Raw genomic sequence first — 12199 nt, 5'->3', positions numbered from 1 at the left:
GTTTACAACTTGCTTCTAGGAAGATGATGAACAGCAGCGACTTAGCAAAGGGAAGAAACAGAAACAACAAGATCCAGATGATGAAACAAAAGTAGTATGCTCTCTAACCCATGAAGAATCCCTTACACAGTTCCTTAATGAAGAGGTAAAACAAATGAGTAGTTCTAAACAACTTTGCGCAGTATGCGTTTCCTAGGGTGTTCAGTGAGCACCCTTGATAAGTATGTATTTGTTTATCCTCTGCTGGCTATAATTCCTACTAAATGGTGACTATTTTTGAATAGCATTTGTTGGAATAAATACTGAACTACAACTCTTCCAATGGATAAGCTTTTTAGAATTATAACTTTGTATTTTCAGTATAACAGAACTGTATTACATTATTAAAATTAGAAAGTGTACATCAGAACCTGTACTTTTGACTGCCCTCTGTCTCAGGCCTCCTGCATTAAAAACCAGCAAAATTATGACGTGAGATTTTCCTCTCTCTGCTGTGCTAACTGGTACCTGGTGAATTTCATGCTAATTTTGTGTCAATCAAATTAGTCTTTGGCCACAAACTAATCATTGGGACAGATCTTCAGCTGGTGTAAAATGTCGTGGCTCCATTAACTTCAGTTGAGCTACCACAATTTTCCCAAGTTGAGGATCTGTTCCCATATGTTTAGCAGCCAAAGGGAAGCTGACACATCCAATCCAGAAGCTAGGACTCTGCATTGAAGTTTTGTTGCATCTTCTTGAGCTGGGTATCCCAGTATTAAGTAGCCCCTGTTAGACCAGCCAAAGATGAGAAATACCATTCACAACAATCACCAATTTTTTGGTATATACTGTGTAAATTATACTATTACTGGATATTTTGTGTAGAGTGAAATTATAATATTTGAAATTGCCTCAACTTTTCATTTGTGAAAAGCAAGTAAAATTGAATATACAACCAGAAATTTAGAAACACTATAAAACTAGGCTAGTTGAAATGCATTTTTTTTCTTTAAGTGTTTCTTTAGTCTCTCTAATGATTCACTGACCATTCATCTTTTGGGTGTGCAGCTTAGTAGGGACAAATTTATGTTTAAAAAAAACCTTTGTTCCATGCCACAAAAGCTTATATGTAAGCCCTGAAAAATGGATTTGGGACTTTGCATGGCCTTGCACATGCTTTGAGAGAATGTAGGCCAGAGAATGTTGAGAGAGTGACAGAGTTTTTAATATACCTTTACAGTGTTTAACAACCTGCTGTTTTGATAACCAGGTACAAAATGTAAAATACGCATCCCAAACTAGTCTAAAATGCAGACAGATGTTCCAGACCTTTCTGCCATGCAAAACACCCTGGGCTGTCATAATGAAGTCACAAAATCATGTTTCTTTTTTAAATTGTCAGTAGTATTTGATGATTTGCACTTTTTTTATCTCAGAAGTATTGCAATACACCAGCAATTCAGTAGCCCTTTTTGCTGTTAACAAACTTGTTTTTAAAATAATTTAAAATAAACTTATATACTTTAAAGAATTGACTTAAAACTACAGAATTTTCAAATTCACTTTGCCTTAAACCAAATTGTTATGAATAAACACTGCAGTGCACACATGGTTTGAGAGCATTACTGTTCTCAGATTACTTGTAAGGCTTAGGTTTGATGTGATGAGATAAGGATAAAAAAATTTAAATGTGAATTTCCTTGTCTTGGTCTGTCTAAAATTGAATGCAGGTCCTTAATCTACTTTTCCCCCTTCTATGCTGGCTTGAATGCATTTCTCTATTGGATGGTACAAGGCATGGGTTCTAGAAGAGACTGCTTAGTAAGAAAAAGAGTCAGTGATTTTTTTCAGTTTCTTCAAATAGTGTAATGGTGCCTTGGAAATTAGTTGAGAAATCAACTGTAACCTAATCATTGAAACTTAGCTTTATCTTACATCTTTCAATAAGTGTGCTAGCTTTCACAGTCTTTATTTTATACACTGTATAGCAGGCCATCAGCATTTGTGTGCCCAAATCAAGAATCTGGGAACCAGTGAAAAGAACATTCAGTTTATGAACACTTTCTTTTAATTTAATTCCCTGGGACACAATATTTGATACTGCTTTTTTTTTTCTTTTTCTTTTTTAAAATGAACAGATGCATTTATTTAGCATTAGCAATCATGCTTACTGGAATATCTTAAGTATTTTATGCTCTGAGTAGAAAATATGGTTTGCTTGGATATATATAGAAGGTAATGACTCCTACAAATCAGTCATGTCATTCACACAATTTGATGTACTTCATCTGTAAGCTCTCTTCTATGGAACATTTAATAAGCTTTACAAGTCATGGATCATTTGCTTGTGTGCACAAACTGTAGCATCAGCCTAATTACCTTCTCTGTATCTTTTTAAAATGACATGTAATCTACACAGAATTCCACCTCTTGGTTACAGCGTAAACTCTTTAGGCATGCTTTTAGGCATATCATCCTCCATCCATTTTAAGCATGTGTTGTGTTGCATTTCCTACAAAATGTAACATGTAAAAAAGGAAACTGCTATTTTTCAGGAAGTCTTAGACAAGCTTTAAATAATGAATCAATACATGCAAAAAAGCCAGCATTAGACATTTTTTTTTAAAATGTGTGAAACATAAATTGCATTGAAGGTTTTCTCTATTGCAAGGGTCCTTGCAGAAAAAAATACCTAAGGGTAAACAATAACGTCATTAGTCAGATTAAAGTGTTTTAGCTTTACTCTCTTCGATGATTATTCAAAATGGAATTTTTAAAAACATTTAAAAGAAAGATATTCTTAAACATCGATCAGTTTAAAAAAAAAACCTTGGTTAGAAGTTCTCCAAAAACTTGAATATAGGGATGCAGTTTACTGTCAGACAGACTTTTCTCTTGAGCTTGTACGGCTACTGAAGAAAATGACGTGAAAAAAACCAGATGGAGCACAAGTCATTGATCAGAATTTGAGCCTTATACACAAGTGATTTTTAGAAATTCTTTGTTTTAAAAATACATACCATAGTTGCATTACAACTTTAAGAATACTACTGATTAATTTTGTGTTTTAAAAATGTGGCGATAAAATGTTTTCCTCCAATAGTTGTAATAACATTACCCAAATTTACATCCTGTCCATTCCTGCCTAGTTTTATGTTAACAGCATGAGCAGAATACTTCATGCCTAACACATGGACTTGAGTCTCTACAACATAACTCATACTATGGCATATTTTATTCCATAATAGTAGTGCCTACTGTGCCCATCTTATTTAAGAAGCTATTTAGTTTCCATCAATAACTTCATTTCAAATTTGCATTCAAGCTAAAGCTTACATATTGCAAATTCTGTTCAGATACAGATTTTTTTAAAATCAGAATTTTGAATTAAATGACCGTGGTTAGTTCTGTTTATTTACACATTGCCTTATGTTCAGTTTTTCAAAATAGGAAAGAATGAGAGTCACTCCATGGACAATTCTGAAAAATTACTGCTCTGTATCCGCACACATGTACTTTTGCCTTAAGGGTTACTAAATAAAAACCTGATTTAGATAGGTACACTTTATACTGAGCCCTGAATGCTACCAAAAGTCAGACTTTTACAGACTGTTAGAAGGAACAAGTTCCTCCATTTACACAGCCCACCTGGCAATCCTAGAAAGAGCTATTTCTGGAACAGATGCCAAGAACATCTAGAAGAATTTACACTGAATGATGAAAAAAAATAGTAAGACTCTGATTTTCTATGCTATTTGTTTTACATCTCTAAATTAAAAGCAGAAATCATCAAATTGTAATTCTTCTGGGTTTTGTGATTAAGAAAATACATTCACAGACTCCCAACTCTAAGGAGTAGATCAGAGAATAAAGCTAACGTGGTTTGTAGAGATGTTAGAATCCTCAGTGCATGCACACATTTAATTCCACCCTTATTCAGGTTTCCAGTTTATTTTATGCATGCATATATTTATATATGTTGCAGTAGTTTAAGAGGAGAAGCACGTTCTTTAATTAAAATCTCACAAAAATATTGAGCAAGGAGGACAAAGGGATATTTTGTATAAGACCATTTTTTACAAGCAAAGGAAAAAAAACATACACCTGTTATTATACAGTTGACTTTAGTTAATAATCATTTCACAGTAATTGTTTTAATGTTAGTGATGTTGATATCAAGCCCAGTTTTGCTCTAGAAATAGATGTTTGTGCTAGCTGGCAGTGGAATTTTGCTTTCACTAATATACAGAATTTTGTAAATAACAAATATGGTACTATGTTGTGTAGCTTGTTTTTCATTGCTAAGTGAGCTGGCAGAGAGGTGCACTTCCTAGGGAAGTGGAGCTCTGTTAGCAAAACAATGCTGGGGAAACTCTGTTGCCACGTATACCATTTTGGTTCTGAATCTTTATTTTTCACTCTTAATTTCAGATGTCACAAATGTTCTCCCCAAAGCTAATTTAAATCAGTAGCTATCGTGTCAGATGTTTGACACCCAGTATTCAATTTGTTTTGCTATAACTTCCAGTGCAAAGACAGGAATTTGGCTTACCTTCTCTTTTTTCAATTTCAGGTACATTTAAATAGCACCCATGGATCAGTCCATTCATTAGACACAGACTTGCTATTATCTTCTGGTGAATCTTTCAATAAATCAGACAATGATCTGTTTAAAGACGGACTTCGGAGAGCACAGTCTACAGACAGCCTGGGGACATCAGGATCTTTACAGTCCAAAACTTTAGGATACAACCACAAAGCAAAATCTGCTGGGAATCTGGATGAATCTGATTTTGGACCACTAGTTGGAGCAGATTCAGTGTCTGAGAACTTTGATACTGCCTCTCTTGGGTCTCTGCAAATGCCAAGTGGATTCATGTTAACCAAAGATCAGGAAAAAGCAATCAAAGCAATGACACCAGAGCAAGAAGAGACTGCTTCTCTTCTCTCCAGTGTTACACAGGTTGTAGAAAGTGCTTATGTGTCTCCTAGTGGTTACCGCTTAGTTAGTGAGACAGAATGGAATCTACTTCAGAAGGAGGTAAGTAGCCTGTCTTGTCTTTTCTCTTCCCTCCCTAGTATAGCTTCTGTGTTCAGTGCTTCTGAATTGCTCTGGAGTGGTAGTATTTAATCCAGCAGCTACCAAAGTCTTTACATGGGAAAGGAACTGGAGAAGGAAATTGACTAGCTTCAGAGGGGTTCTGATTTAGGAATCTGACTGTTGCTTCAAAGATGGTTTTGACCCTGAAAAAGTAAGGGAAAAGATACAGAGAAAAGATGAGAAATGAAAAGGAGAAAAGAAAATACAAAGCAACTGTGAGATGTGGGAGCCAAATGTGGTGCAGGACAGGATGAAGAAGCCTGATAGGAAACTGTGGTGGGCCTAACACTGATCCACTTATCCACCAAGGGTTATGCAGGAAACAAAGTTTAGAGGTGAGTGACCAAAATGGTTGTAGCCAGTTAGGCTACAATATAATCAACTGGAGACGTTTTTCAGGGACTTGCTCCTGTAAGGAACAGATTTCCCTGAACTCCATGCAGCAGATTGAAATTGACACATTACAGTTCTAGTTAATTTCACTGTGAGCTGACCAAGGCAAATACCACTTTGGGGAGTTCTATCTGTTTGTTCCTTTAATAACTGTATATGGTGCCAAATTAAAAGCCCAGGCTTCTTCTCCTGTCGAGGAGTGCAGTTGTGTTCAGCAGCTATGCCCACCATCTCCACATAGACTAAAATGTAAAGGAAGAGGGGGCTAAGAAGAAGCACTAAGAGAATAAACTGGAAGAAAGAAAGGTAAAAATGCAAGTACAAAAAGGGGAGAAGAAAAGGCAAGACGGAAGCAAACACAGGAGGAAGGATTGCCAGACATGAAAAGATGAATGCTAAAAGGAGGACAGGAAGAAAGAAACAGGGCAGATGCAGTAGTGATTGTTACACTGGTGATCCTAGTATCGCCCTGTGAGAATTACTGGGACACTAGAAATCAGAAGGGCTATTAATAACATACGTAAGAGAACCGCTCTACACAGACAATAAAGCAATTATCTTTTCCTTTAGCACCTAATCTGTTTTGAGGTGAGGAGGGAGACCCTACATTATAATGATTTCATGGGTGAATCCAGTCCTCTATAGCCTTCTGAACATATTCTTGCTCCCTTGGCATTTGGATGACATTTTACTCCAACCCTTTCTTGGAATTCTGAGAGAAATACTGTTTCCACTTAATTCTGGAGGCAGGAATACAGTCTACACAGGCAGCTATGAATGCAGCTCTGTGTGGGCCGTGAGGGGAGTGAGAAATACATATGAGATTCCAATTCACAGCACTGACTTGTAGCTATTGCTTTGGTAAAACACTAGTCTGAATCCCTAATCAAACCATTAAAATGTAAAAATGTCAGCATAGGTCCATCTGGTTCAGTATCCTATCAGACATTGGGCAGTAACAGGTGCATCAGAGGAAGGTGACAAAAAACCCCTAATTAAAGCTGGTTGGTTGTCATAGCAAAAAGCGGGGAAAGTTATGAGGGGGGAAGGAAATGACAAATGTATAAGAAAAACGCCAAAAGTGTTTTATTGTTTTGGAAAAAATACTTATTTTACCATTTTTTTAAGCCATTCAGACAATAGGACATTCTCCATACTTCACCTTGCTGAACATATATAGAGCCAAGCCTGTTAAAAACATGAAGGAGCCTTGGTTGATCGTGTATTGCTGAGAGTTATAATGTCCATATGTGGAATCTTGGCCCCACTGAAGTCAATGGCAAAGTTCCCCTGAACTTCTTCAGGGTCAGGAGGTTGTCTTGCTAAGAACGCACCCTAAAAATCATGAGGCCAGATCCTCACCTGGTGTAAACTGGTGTCGCTCCATCAATGGTGCTATGCTAATTTATACCAGCTGGGAATCTGGCCTGTTTTTATGAAAAACTTGGAATTATGGAATCTGTTCATTGGGGAAGTTTCTTCCTGACCACAGGTGTATGCCCAGAAGGATAAGTGTTTATACCTCTTGCAATTTTTGTAAAATAAAAAAAAATGGATATTATTCTTATCCATGTAAAAGTTGAATTTTTTTTAATTCTGCTAAGCTTTTGGCCTCAGTGCTACCTGGTGGAAGTGTGTTTCACAGGTTAACTATGCAAGTGGGGGTTTTTTTGGTTTGTTTTTTTTTAGTTGTCTCGTTTTTATTGACTACCTCGATGTTATGTAAGAGTAAATCATGTGTTCCTATTTCATTCTCTACCATTTATTATCAAGTATATCTCTTTCACATTCCCCCTTATTAGTCTCCTCTCCAAGCTTAACAGTGCCACTCTGTGCAATCTCCATGTTGAAGTCTTTCCATTTCTAACCATTTAGATCATTTGTCTTCGGGTCCCTTCTGTTTATATTGCTCTTTAAGCTTAAAATAATTTTAATCCTGCTGCTCCATGACTTCTGCTATTGTCTCTTCCAGAAATTGTCCATACCCATAGCTCTTATCTGCAGCAACATTCTATGATTGCACAACATGAGTGAGTCTATATATCACTCCAACATTCCTTCTAAAGTCTTTATGGCAAGTAATAACTTTGTGTCCTCCAGGTGCAGAATGCAGGAAACAAGCTGGGTAGACGTTGTGATATGTGTTCGAATTATGAGAAGCAATTACAGGGAATCCAGATTCAGGAGGCTGAGACAAGAGATCAGGTCAGGGTTTTTTCTTGGGCCGTACAGAGATATCGCAGCTGTAGAAATGGCCAAGAATGTAGCCATTAACTATCTGCCATTTTATCATATTAACTTTTTTTCAGGGATTTAAGTTAACCTACTTCAAATTCTGGGAAACTCATGCCAATTTAGTGCTGTAATCCAATTTGCTGCAATTTCTGTATGAAATCATGCATGCTTGCATATGCATACTACTTAGATATTTGCCAAGTAGTACGCCACATTACATGGTAATGCTCTCTCATGCAATGAAAGACCTCATGTTTTACCAAAAAGTAAAAATGCATTATGCAGTCATCCTGAATGAAATATCCTTGTAATGATTTTTTGGACTGATCTGAATAATTCTTTAAGTGCTTTTCACTTTATAAATTCTATTGTATTAACTGATACCATGAGAATTGCTGCAGCAAAGGCAAAAGTAGATGATATGTAATTTTTGTGCCAACAGCATAAAATAATTCTAAAGCATCTATAATGAGTCACCCCCTGCCTGTGCACTGAAGAATTTTTAAGACTTCAACACTTCCCTCTGACTTCATTCTGGGTCTGAATGACTCAGTCTTCAGAATCATTAAAGGGTATCCTTTTCTTATCCTGAGTAGTAGAGATCCACTTGAATATAGTTTTATATATTTCATTATGGATCTAATCAATAAGGCATGCAGAAAAACAGCAAAGAAACTCTTGTGACTCTCAGTTGTAAATTCAGAATGTTTTTACACTCTCTGTGTTGGGGAAACAGATTTGCCCTTTAAAGAAAGGTTGCTTCCAATCTTTTGGTCTGCCCATGTAGGTGAAAAAGCTGCAGGTGATGCTGAGGCAGGCTAATGACCAGCTGGAAAAAACAATGAAAGATAAACAGGAGCTGGAAGATTACATGAAGCAAAGCACTGAAGACTCTGCCACTCAGGTAAAAAAAAAAAAAAAAAAAAAGCTTCACTGTAGCAAAGAAGTGGATTCTTCAAAAGGAATGTGTTTGTATTCCAGTTCTTACTCTTCAGATAGTCTTCTTGATTGTTAGGATCTGCACACACTCCCTACTCTAGGAGCTACTGAAATGAAAATTTCCAGGATTGCTTGTACTACAGAGTACTGACCTTGTCAGGATGATTGTATATAAGCATCTGGCATATATCTGTATCTCCTCTGTTGCCCATTTTAGATTTAATGTTGCTTCTGTGGGTCCATTTAGTTATTGCTGACTTCTTTCCATCATCCCCTTGTTCTTGAAGCATGTTGTTAGTCCTTCTAAAGCCATGTTAATTCAACATTCAGGTTAAATTTCACAAACCGGATGCCAAAAAGTCAGCTGTCACTTTAAGTCAACTTGCAAAATGAACTTGTTTTGTTAATCTATATTTTATGGTCCAAAATTTGATTTCTTTGTTCTTTCAGCAAAGACTTTTTAATGCATCAATAAGATGCATTTGTTACAAGCCTGTCAAATATTCTATTCAAGAGGGGGCTTGAGAGCCATTCCACTAGGGATGTGGCTGCTTCTTTGACGTAAGCTGTGCATATACCTATGTCAAGATTACTTCCCCACTCTGAACTCTAGGGTACAGATGCGGGGACCTGCATGAAAGATCCCCTAAGCTTAAACGCTGCCACCACCAAAGTGTTACACAAAGAACAGGGGAAGTGCCCACTTGGAAACGTCTTCCCCCCCCCCCAAAATAACCCCCCAAGCACTACACCCCCTTTCCTGGGGAAGGCTTGATAAAAATCCTCACCAATTTGCATAGATGCACACAGACCCAAACCCTTGGATCTTAAGAACGATGAAAAAGCAATCAGGTTCTTAAAAGAGAATTTTACTTAAAGAAAAAGTAAAAGAATCACCTCTGTAAAATCAGGATGGTAAATACCTTACAGGTTAATCAGATTCAAAACATAGAGAATCCCTCTAGGCAAAACCTTAAGTTACAAAAAGACATAAAAACAGGAATATACATTCAATTCAGCACAACTTATTTTATCAGCCATTTAAACAAAACAGAATCTAACGCATATCTAACTAGATTGCTTACTAACTCTTTACAGGAGTTCTGACCTGCATTCCTGCTCTGGTCTTGGCAAAAACATCACACAGACAGAGAGAACCTTTGTTTCTCTTGCCCCTCCCCCAGCTTGGAAAGTATCTTGTCTCCTCATTGGTCATTTTGGTCAGGTGCCAGTGAGGTTATCTTAGCTTCTTAACCCTTTACAGGTGAAAGGGTTTTTCCTCTGGCCAGGAGGGATTTAAAGGTGTTTACCCTTCCCTTTATATTTATGAAAACCTATAATTCCCTTTGTACCTTTTAATAAGTGGTACTTTCTAGACTCTCTGGAGCATTTCCTAAGAGAACAGCCAACCTAGCATTGGTCACTTGCAAAAATTTATTTTAGACATGATCCTCGACCCAATGCGCAGCATTTAAGTCTCTTAAGAGTAGAGAGTCGTAGCAGATCCAAAAAATAAGCATGTAAGGTTCTATGCACCTAGCCTTTTCTAAATCTCTTTTGTGGATATACGCTTCCAGCTAGATTCACAGAGAAACTTAGTTGTGGTGACACTGAGCATTGCCACATCTAACTTATACATGCCTAGAGAATCAGTGGTATTCACAAAGCCTGAGTTTTGTGCCTGAGCTCCCTACATAATGAATGGGGGGAGATGGACACCTCAGAATGGGATTCACAAAAGCCAGCATGCTAGATAGCTCCTCACTTAAGCTAACCAATGGGAAATGCCAAGCCAACGGATGTCTGCTAAGCCCCACCTCTCTCTTGGAGATAAGCACCTAAGTTCGAGGTAGAAGAGGGGTGCCTCCCGCTGTTTGGGATTCTCAGCTGCAAATCCTCTCAGCATTAGGTGCCTGTGCCATTTTTGCACAGAGGTGTACTCACGTGAGTACCCTAACCACTGGGCTGAAAGCAATGAAGCTTTCCCCCTCTTGGAAATTTTATGTAAGCTTATCTGTGGGGCTTGATCCTGTAGGCAAGCTCTGAGCATGCTTACTGTATCGGGCCCCATAGGTGAGTTGGGCAGATGAACACCTATCGTCCCCTAGTTTGTGCATCGCACTGGGCTTTGGTGTCCAGACAGCTCAGAGGCAGAAACATAGGTGCTTAGCACTTGCATTTTTGCAGTAAAAATTCCTGAGTGAGGTTAAGCACCTACCAGGCTTGGCAGCAGCTGAGCATGAGTTTTGTGAATCCCAGTGGGGCCTGAGTCTGGGTTTTAGGAGCATAAGTCCTTTTGTGAATCTAGCCCATCATACCATTTAACCTTATCGGCACTTGACAGGTAGCTAATGCAATTGAGGAAACATCCATTTAATGCTTATTTGTTTGGGCAGGGAATGACTATAGTTGATCATAATACACACCAGTCTTTTCTGATTCTTAAGATGAGAACCTGAATTGGGAAGTTTACAGACTGAAACTCCCCATTTATTATTTTTGCTCTATTTTCACAGCCCTACCATAAGCCTGGTATTTACAGGCTTTTTAAACTTTTTTCTGTGCCTGTAATGTAGAGTACTGTAAACTCAGGGCAACAGACAGGGCAATAATGGAGAAACAGTGTGTGCATAATTTTGGGTGCTACTTCCCTGGAACTAATCCGATTTTTTGTGTGTTTTATCCTACTAATTAAATGACAACCAGTGGACAAAGTCTTCTAGGCATGGAATTAAATGTAGATAGTAGTACTCTAGCTTTCAGTACAGTTCACTCTTTCTATATTTAAGGGAATATCAAATCTAAATAATGAGCACTTTTTTTTTTCTTTACAAGCCATGGAATAAGATTTAATTTTATTTTATAGTCAGAATTCTGAATCTCTCTTGTTTTATATTTCAAAAAGTACTGTATGTCCACTGAAAACCTTTTTTTTTTTTTTTTTTTTTTTTTTTTTAAAGAAAGCATTATCTTTCTAACCTGGAAAAATAGATCTATTTTTTTTCTGCCTTAATTGGCTCTGAAGTGTCTACATTTGGGTATGATCAGAATTAACTACTATTTCCTTGTTAGTTTTCAGTAGAATTTATGTACTATTTGTAGAAAAACACATCTTAATTCAGTCTGTATGAATTAGAGTATCTCTTTCAAATGATGAGCTTTTGATCCTTGAGCCAATGAAACAAAACCTGGTCTGAGTGAATATAAAGCTGTAATATGTGAAGGACATGTGAGGGGTGAAAAGGGGGAATGGATGGGTATTCAATACACTCTCAAAACCTGCTTAATCTGTTTCAGACACTTAACTATATCTTTGTTTTTTGGAAGATATCTTCACTTATTATTAGATCTCAGGAGTCTGAGACCTTACTCAGTGAATTACAACAGGCATTTTCCCAAGCAAAGAGAAGTGTTCAGGAGCAAATGGTAAAGAAATTTCACTTTTAAATACCTTTTCAAGAATATTGTGTGCTCAGTCTTGCTGATACACTATTTTTAAACATGTAAATGAAAATTAATGGATTTGTTTATCTTGCTGTCTAACCATGT

General features: G+C 37.2%; 1 protein-coding gene across 3 annotated transcripts in view; it reads left to right on the top strand.

Annotated features, from left to right (window-relative positions):
• Positions 1 to 12199, top strand: part of RABEP1 (rabaptin, RAB GTPase binding effector protein 1) — a 75895-nt gene that overhangs the window by 49824 nt on the left and 13872 nt on the right. For all 3 annotated transcript variants that reach the window (XM_084651354.1, XM_084651353.1, XM_084651352.1), the window contains 5 exons: positions 20 to 145; positions 4556 to 5023; positions 7577 to 7681; positions 8499 to 8615; positions 11978 to 12076. In XM_084651354.1, the coding sequence (XP_084507480.1) occupies positions 20 to 145; positions 4556 to 5023; positions 7577 to 7681; positions 8499 to 8615; positions 11978 to 12076 (915 nt within the window). The remainder of the gene's footprint in view (positions 1 to 19; positions 146 to 4555; positions 5024 to 7576; positions 7682 to 8498; positions 8616 to 11977; positions 12077 to 12199) is intronic.

This window comes from Lepidochelys olivacea (genome assembly GCF_965140295.1).
Source record: "Lepidochelys olivacea isolate rLepOli2 genome assembly, chromosome: 17".
Classification (NCBI taxonomy): domain Eukaryota; kingdom Metazoa; phylum Chordata; order Testudines; family Cheloniidae; genus Lepidochelys; species Lepidochelys olivacea.
Note: the sequence above shows the minus strand (reverse complement) of the source record. Positions and strands in the feature narration are given on the sequence as shown.